At 43.3% G+C, this 9,025-nt stretch overlaps 1 protein-coding gene across 2 annotated transcripts in view; it reads left to right on the forward strand.

The window, feature by feature from the left end:
* Nucleotides 1-672: 672 nt before the first annotated feature.
* Usp16 (ubiquitin specific peptidase 16) overlaps nucleotides 673-9,025 on the forward strand; it is a 29,572-nt gene continuing 21,219 nt past the window's right edge. Inside the window, exons 1-3 of one of the 2 annotated variants that reach the window (XM_028756358.1) lie at nucleotides 673-787; nucleotides 2,871-2,972; nucleotides 6,334-6,509. In XM_028756358.1, the coding sequence (XP_028612191.1) occupies nucleotides 2,912-2,972; nucleotides 6,334-6,509 (237 nt within the window). In that variant the 5' untranslated portion in view covers nucleotides 673-787; nucleotides 2,871-2,911. The remainder of the gene's footprint in view (nucleotides 788-2,870; nucleotides 2,973-6,333; nucleotides 6,510-9,025) is intronic. The other variant, XM_028756359.1, reaches the window with a different exon arrangement.

Raw genomic sequence — 9,025 nt, forward strand, 5'->3', positions numbered from 1 at the left:
TTTTGCTTCCCTAGTCCTGGCCTTTCTCTCTCTGCTGGACTCTTCCAGATGCCTTTGAGTAGTTTCTCTCTTATTCACAATAAAAAACTTTCCTCCTGATTGAGTGGCAGTTTCAAGTGGTTTCTTTATTGCATCCCCTCGCATACAGAAAGCTATTCTTTTACTGTGTTGCTTACTTTTGCCTATTTTGCTACTAACATCCACACACGTAATTTTCTGTGATTACTGTTTCCGCTGAGGTCCGCTCAATTTGTGTTACAAAAGACTTGGCACAAAATATGTAGTTACTGTTTTTCAACAAGGAACTGCAAATATTCAGGAATTTACACTGTAACATTTCCCTTTAATTCCTGTCAGTTTTGACAAGGTCAGCAAGGTGGAGGCTGGGTTTGGAAGAATGATACACTGACTTTTATAAGCAATTGGGACAGGATTAGAGAATATGAGAGAATATTTCGTCCTGCAGAAATAACGTTATTTAAGAGAGGTAACCATGCAGGACTTTCCAAGCCATAGACCTGTCATCTACTCCCTAGGAGAATTTAAATAACTCCACAGTTATAACTGGAGCAGGGAAACTAGGAGGAACTCACTGGCACGGATTCCAGGCGTCAGCGAACTACCCACGGGAGGCCGAGCCATTTCCCACAATGCCGCGTTCCGGAAGTTGCCTCTCCTGGAGGGTGACTGGTTCCATCGCGTCGCTCTCCGTTCGTCACCTGGAGGAAGCGGAGCTGACGGCCGGCTCCGGGCCCGTCGAGGGCAGTTATGGGCGCCGTCGTCCCGGGTGAGTACCAGCCGCTGCCGCTCGCCCGCCCCACCTGCCGCGCCTCGGCCTCATAGATTGCGAGTGCTGTCGGCTCCAGGAGCGCCCGATGACTCGGGGCACCGACGGCCCGGGCCTGTGTACCCCAGCCTGTCCCGTGGGCACCGAGCACCGAACAGTTGGTAGGGCCGGCGAGCGCCGGGACGGGTGGCTGGGCGGCTGGCGTGCGAGCTCGGGGGAGCGTCCGGTGACAGCGTGTGCTTTGTTAAGCGCGGCTGGCGCTGTCACCTATGGTCGACAGCCTACGTCCAAACCCGAAAGCCACGTTGTAGAGAGGGGTTTGACCCCTGTTGCTGACAGGGGTTTTCCTACACGCATCCGCGATGGCGTTGCGAAGGCAGAGGAAGACCGGGAGGGCAGAAAAGGAAAGTAATCGGCTTAATAGGAGGCTGACAACAGGAGTTTTGATGTCAGCCAGTGCAGCCGAGAGCGAGTAATTGAACTAAGATGACAATTCTTATCTCTGATAACTCACCTGAACGATGCCTGACAGTATCAATGTTTTATAGAACCCTTTCCCACGACTCAGCAGTGACCTTCACAGCTGTCAGAATTTTACTGTAGCTCCTTCAATAGCATCGACTGACTCCTCAGGTCCACTGGTTGCCCTAATTAAGTTTTGTCTTTCAAGTTTTCTTTTGCTGTCTCAAGGGAAACTGCAGTCCTCAAACCAGATTTTCTAGCTCGGTCTTCACAACCTCCAGGCTTATGATTTAATTAAGGTCCGCCTTTTTCCTTTTCACCTGAAGTTGAGTGTGCCTTCTCAGGTAATACCCATATATTCTCATTCTCTCTCATTCTCTCTCTCTCTCTCTCTCTCTCTCTCCCTCTCCCTCTCCCTCTCCCTCTCCCTCTCCCTCTCCCTCTCCCCCTCCCCCCCCCCCTCCCCCCCCCCCTCCCTCCCTCCCCCTCTCTTCATCCCTCTCTCTCCCGTCCATCCGTCCATCCATCCATCTATCCATCCATGGACAACCTCACTCCAGCTGGCCTAGAGCTTTGTAACTGCCTACTTTGCCATAGGAGTCCTGGGATTAAAGCCGTGTGCCATAAACGGAGGAAGTTTTACTTGAAGACCTACTATGTACTCACAGTATGCTTATAGGCAACATAGAAATTCTGCCCAGAACCAGTTCTTTCTCCTAAAGCTTCAGATTACAGAGAGAGAGGGGGAGGGGGAGAGGGAGGGGGAGGAGAGGAGGGAGAGGGAGGAGAGGAGGGAGAGGGAGAGAGAGAGATATTAGCATGTTCAGATTATAGATTTGAAAAGCAATTTACTGTGGTAGATAAACAAGTAAAGGATAGTGTATATCTTCTTTTTCTTTTCTCTCTTTCTGTGTGTGTGTTTTTGCTTTGTTTTTCGAGACAAGGTCTCTTTGTGTAGCTTTGGCTGTCCTGGAACCTCCCTCCATAGACCAGGCTGGCCTTGAACTCTGCCTCATGTGGGTTTTCTTTTTTCTTTTTTTTTTTTTTCTGGTTTTTCGAGACAGGGTTTCTCTGTGTAGTCCTGGCTGTCCTGGAACTCACTCTGTAGATCAGGCTGGCCTCGAACTCAGAAATCCACCTGCCTCTGCCTCCCAAGTGCTAGGATCAAAGGCGTGTGCCACCACCGCCTGGCCCTAACTTTTATCTGTTTTTAAATTTTCTTACAAACTTTTAAACTTTGCTAGCTGGTTGTAGAATGATATATATTTATGTCGTGAAGAGTTGAATGCCTATAGTGTTAGACACTGAAGCATTTCAAGATAGATGGAAGAAGATTGAGAGCCTTGACTTTTACATTTGTAGAAAATATCTTAATTTTGTCACTTCCCGATTGTCTGAAAACAGGATGATACCACATATATATCCTGTGCACTTAAGAGTTGTAATTAAAAGTGTGACTGTGTACCCCAGTGGTATTTTTCAGTTGTAAAGTGTAATAGACACACAAACCATTGACTGTAGCTTACTTGAATTTTTATCTTCTAAACTGTGGAAATCATTTTTTTTCTTTCATATTTCATTTTTTTCTTTTTTGTCAAGCTGAATTTATCTTGCTTTCTAGATTGTAATTTTGTGTCAGTGAGCAATCCATAAAGTACCAGCATGGGGAAGAAACGCACAAAGGGGAAAGGTGTTCCTGATAAGGCTTCCTCTGAATCCACAGGTTAGTTCAGCAACTGTTGTTAAGATCTGTTACTATATCTGCATGAATATTTTTTTGTTAAGTTTATTTTTATGGGTACTGGTACTTTTTCTTGTATGCATGTCTGCTGTGTGTGTATGTAGTACCCACATGGACCAGAAGAGGGCATTATATCTCCTGTAAGTGGAGTTAGATGGTTGTGAGACACACAGACTCTGGGACTCAAACCCCAGACATCTAGGAGAGCAGTCAGTGCGCTTAACTGCTGAACCATCTCTCCAGCCCCCATGAATGATATGTAAGCAATCTGTGGACTGTTATGTAATCAGGGTTTTGCTATTGTTAAATTTTTATTTAACATTTTGTTTAAAACCATTTTAAATGTTTTTTGTTTTATCTACATGTATGTCAGTGCACCGTTTGTGGGCAGTGCTTGTGGAGGCCAGAGAAGGTGTCACAGCCTGTGGAACTGTAGATAGTGGTGGTTGTTGTCTGCCTTGTGGGTGCTGGGATTGGAACCACAGGTCCTTTGGAAGAGTACCAGGTGCTCTGAACCACTGAGCTGTCGTCCCAACCCTATTTGTTTGATTGTTTGTTTGTTTATTTATTTTTAATTTTACATTTTATGTGTATGAGTCTTCTGACTGTATGTATATCCTGTGTATGCCATGCCTGCGAAGGCCAAAAGAGAACATCAGATCTTCTGAAACAAGTTTATAAACATTGTTGTGAGGTATCATGTGGGTGCTAGAATTAGAACTACAGATCCTCTGGAAAGAGCAGCCCTTGCTCTTAACCACTGAACCATCTCTCCAGCCCTTTTCTTTTTAAGATAGGGTTTCACTGTCCTTGTCTGGCCATGAACTCACAGTGTTAAAATTAAGGTGTACACAACCATGCCCAGCTTAGATTTTTTTTTTTTTTCGTTTTTTTGAGACAGGGTTTCTCTGTGTAGCCCTGGCTGTCCTGGAACTCACTTTGTAGACCAGGCTGGCCTCGAACACAGAAATCTGCCTGCCTCTGCCTCCCAAGTGCTGGGATTAAAGGCGTGCGCCACCACTGCCCAGCTCCAGCTTAGATTTTATTACTGTATGGGTGTGTGTGTGATGTGTATGTGTGTTGAGGGGGAGTAGCATCTGTGTGTTGTAGTGTGTATGTGGAGGTCAGAGGACAGCTTCTCTCCAGCCCCTGTGGGTTTGGGATCAAACTCTGGTCCTCAGTCCTGCCCACACACCAGGCTGCTCTGTTGTAGTCTTGGCTGTATATGTCATTTGTCTTCTACATTTGACTTGGTGTGTAATGGGTGCTTTGCTGGTATGTGTGGTCTTTTCACCACATGTCTGCCTGCTGCCTTGGGAGGCTAGAAAAGAGCATTGGGTTTCATTCATGGAACTGGATTTATTTATACCCAGTGTGAGCTGCCATGTGGGTGCTGGGAATTGAACCTGTAAGAGTAGCTAGTAGACTCTACTGTTCATGAGCCATCTCTCCAGCCTTATAGTCACTTTTGATATAAAGGATCACTTCTGTATATGTTATTTATTTAGCTAGTCCATTACTGTTAGTTTTAGTGTTATCAGTGGAACAATAATGGTCCTTAATTGCACAATAAAATGCTTATTTTTGTGAACCTTTACTAGTACTTGACAGTATCAATCGTAAAACTTATTGCTCATTTAATGTTTCAAAAGATAGTTCTTCTCCCCACCCCCAATAATCTCTGTTTCTTTACTAGGACTCATTGGTTTTTCTGCATTATTTTATTTGTATTAACTTGATCTGTGTTTTTTGGACAGGAAGCCAGTTGTGCTACTTGATTGGTTTCTATGACTTTAGTTTCCATCAGACAATTCAAATCCTTCAGAATGGCTCCAGTACTCTTTAATCACTTGTCTCAGACCTGATTTCCAGTCAAGTATGGCTGTCTTTTGAGTGCATTGTATGGCACCACCATTTACAGAGATAGCACACATTTTTACACACTTTTATATGGGGATTGGTCTTTTTGGTTTGCCTTATCTATCTGTCCGTCCATCTGTTCATCCATCCATCTATCATCTATCTATCTTAGAACAGGGCTTTTTTAATGTAATTTTTGCTGGCTTATAACTCCATAAGTAGACTAGGGTGGCCTGAACCTATCAGGAGTCCACTTGCCTCTGCCTCTCCAATGCTGGGATTAAATGTGTGTTTCCTCAGCCTGGCTGCCTTTCACTATTTGAAGACATGGTTTCAGTGTGAGCTATGAGTCCAAGCTCTGGCATAGTCATTCAGTAGCTATTTGTTCTTACATACTAACCTTCAATTTCTCATTTGTCATTAGGATTAGTACTGTCTTCCTTCTAGAAAGTTATGAGGATTAAATGAGATGACTATATTTAAAACATTTTATAGGATGCACGCAATCAATATCAGAGACTTTGATTACTGTAAATGTCTTTTAGTACTTTACCTTATCTACCTCTTGAAATTTTTACATCGTTAGACTTTTTTTCCTAATGAATGGTCAAGTTGAGAAATTCTTAGTCATTGCCTTAGTTTCTGCTCCTGATGGAATGTGAGCTGCTCAAGAAGGAAGAAGTGTATTGAAGCTGGTAACTTAGGTTCTCTGGGAACTAGCATAGTGACAGGCTGTAGTGCATGTTCGGAATGAATGAAGAACGTCTTTTCCTGTCCTTCAAAGATTAAAAAGAGACATATGATAAAAGGCATTATTTTAATGAAAATAGAGAAATGGAAATGTTTGTAGATGTGATTGCATTTAGGTCATCAAAATAAAATATCTGTCCTTTCAAGTTGGCTCAAATGGTTAAGAGTTCTGGCTGTGTGGTCGTAAGGATTGGAGTTTGGATTGCAGTACCCACATAACCCAGGTTTCCCACAAACACTCCAAGCTGTCAGCACTCTCCTGGCCTCAAGGCCTGCTATGCATGCACACACATCCATACACATTCACACATATATACAGAAATAAAAATAAATCCTAAAATCAATTTCAACTTTGTGAACTGCTTTCTTAGAAGAGTTTGGCTGTATCTTCATGGTACTGTTTGCCAGTATGTGAGGACACAGACTTTCCCAGTTCCATAAAGAAAGCAAGGACCTGGGACAGTGCTGCTGATTCCACTGTCATTCCTGTTTCCTTGGGACTGATGTTTTCCGGGGCAGAGAGCTCAGCTGATAGAGCCCTGCCCTGCCCTGCCCTGCCACAACAGGCATCTTCTTAAAGACTCTGGTAATATCCAAATGTCAGGCAGGGTGATGCCTGTTCTGATAATGTGAAAGCTAATTTAATGTTGAAATTTGGACACAGTTCACTATTAACAATAAAAAGCCAAATTTAATCTTATGTTTTGCTTTTTTCTTTTCTAATTTTCAATAGAACCAATGTGCAGACACCTTAGAAAAGGGTTGGAACAAGGTAATTTGAAAAAAGCTTTAGTAAATGTGGAATGGAATATCTGCCAAGACTGTAAGACTGACAATAAAGTGAAGGATAAACCTGAGGAAGAAGCAGAAGACCCTTCGGTTTGGCTGTGTCTTAAATGTGGCCATCAGGTATGCTCAGATTTAAATAAACAGAGACTTTAGGAAGCTCTGGGTGGGTCTTATATAAAAACACAGTCTGGCTGGCTAATGCCAGCAGTCATAGGTCACGCTCTCTGGTCAGCAGATTCTGAGATTAATATTTTTTCTCTGTTGTTGTTTTGAGAGGGTTCTCTGAGGTACCGTGGTTATAACAGTGAAGGAATAGGAATGAATAGGCAGAGGGAGATGAAAAACCAGCTGCAACAGAGCATTTGTAGGTTATGGAGTGACTCTGGTGGCCCTTGGTATGTGTCTTGAATAAAGGAAAGGGGCTAGGTCTTTGTGTCTGTGCACACAGCTCCTGTTCCTGGAGAGAGGTTATAATCTGCAAGGCAGCTCCCTTTTATTTGGATAATTCTGGGGTGGGTGGATTGGGTTGCTACCGTCATCAAGCTACATTTTAGGCATCTGAAGAAATGAGTACTTTGTTCTTGGGCCGTGATCAGAAATCTGACCAGTACATCTCATTATCTACTGTGTATCAACAGCCTACTGTGTTGGTTGAAGTAATAAAGCTCAGGTCCTTGGTCACCATTAAATGGTGGTGTGTTTATTTTATCTATCTGCATGTCTGTCTGTCTATCTATCTATTTATCTATCTATTATCTGTCTGTGTGTCTGTCTGTCTGTCGTGTATACATCTGTCTGTCTGTCTGCCTGTCTGTCTACCTACCTATTTATTTTGAGACAGAGACTCAATATGTAGCTTTGGCTGGCCTGGAACTAACTATACAGAACTGTCTGGCCAACAGCCTTGGCCTCTTCAGTGCTGGGATTAAAGGTTGTGAGTCATCATACCCAGCTGGTGTTGGGTGAGTCTGTTAGAAAACTGGACTGGCTGGGCGGTGGTGGCGCACACCTTTAATCCCAGCACTTGGGAGGCAGAGGCAGGTGGATTTCTGAGTTCGAGGCCAGCCTGGTCTACAGAGTGAGTTCCAGGACAGCCAGAGCTATACAGAGAAACCCTGTCTCGAAAAACCAGAAAAAAAAGAAAGAAAAAAAAAAAGAAAGAAAAGAAAAGAAAAAAAGGAAAAAAAAAGAAAACTGGACTGGTTAGTCTTACCATGAAACTACAAGATGAGACTTGTATAACTACATGTTGTACTTACTTGTACAACTTGTAAAACTACAACTAATTTTTGAAAAAAGATCTTAAGATTTCTTTTTTTCTTTTATTGTGTATTTTATTTATTTACATTTTAAATGTTATCCCCTTTCCAGGTCTCCCCTCAGGAAACCCCCTGTCCCATTCTCCCTCCCCCGCCTCTATGAGGATGCTCCTCTACCCCCCACCCCCACCCACTCCCACCTGGCATTCCCATACACTGGGGTATCGAACCCTTAAGATTTATTTTTAATTACACGTATTGAGTGTGTTTGTGGTAGATTGTGTGTGCACTTGAATGCTTGAGTGCAGGTGTTTATTGAGGCCAGAAGAGGTCACCACATCCTTGGAGCTGGCAGTGCAGGCAGCTGTGGGCCGTGTGTTCTGGGACTCAGCTGGAAGAGCAGTATGTGCTGTGTTTGGATCAGCCATCTGTCAAGCCCATCCTCCATTATTTAAAAGTTGAAATTATATGAAGATAATTACAGATTCAAATGTAATTACAGTCCTAAAAATTTACACACATAAGTCTTACACATTTTTTTCAACTTCTCCCAATGGTAATATTTTAAAAAATTGATGCAATACCATAGCTAGATATTTTTCTTTTTTTTTAAAATTGGAGATTTTATTTATTTACATTTCAGATGCAATCCCCTTTCTCCATTTCCCCTCCCTAGAAACCCATTATCCCATCCCCCCTCCTCCTTTTTGCTTTTATACCATTTTAATTACATGCAAGTATTAAGGTCAGTTCTAGGTTGAGGAACAAAATTCCATGAACACTCCCATGATCACTGTTTCTAAGGGCTTATCAGGATGACCAAAATATCTGAGCCAACTTCTCTGTCCTAGCCCAAAGTCATTGTCATGTCTGAAGCCTACTTCCTTATTCTAGCCTAAGATTTAGATTCCTGCCTGAAACTACTTCTTTGTTCTAGTCTAATGTCAGATTCCTGCCAAGCAGCCCACTTCCTTGTCGTTGGCCAATGTCAGATTCTTGCCAAGCAGCCCCCAAAGCTCTTTGCCTCTCCTCCTTTTTTGGCATTTGGAAGAATGGATTGATGGTTAGCTGCGAGCATCCATCTCTGTATGTCAGGCCATGGCAGAGCCTCTCAGGAGACAGCTATATCAGTTTCCTGTCAGCATGCACTTCCACAACAGTGTTTGCATATGGTGCTTGCATCTGGGGTGGATCCCCAGGTGGGGCAGTCTCTGAACAGTCCCTCCTCCAGTCTCTGCTCCACACATTGTCTCATATTTGCATAGCTAGACTCTTGACATCAATATAACTCATAACTTACATCTTCAGTTTTTCTTCTATGTGTATGTGTGGGATGTCTGTGTGGGTGGGGTGTCTGGTGTGTGTGTGGTGTGTCTG

The sequence above is a fragment of the Grammomys surdaster genome, unplaced genomic scaffold, assembly GCF_004785775.1.
Source record: "Grammomys surdaster isolate TR1022 unplaced genomic scaffold, NIH_TR_1.0 126118, whole genome shotgun sequence".
Lineage (NCBI taxonomy): Eukaryota > Metazoa > Chordata > Mammalia > Rodentia > Muridae > Grammomys > Grammomys surdaster.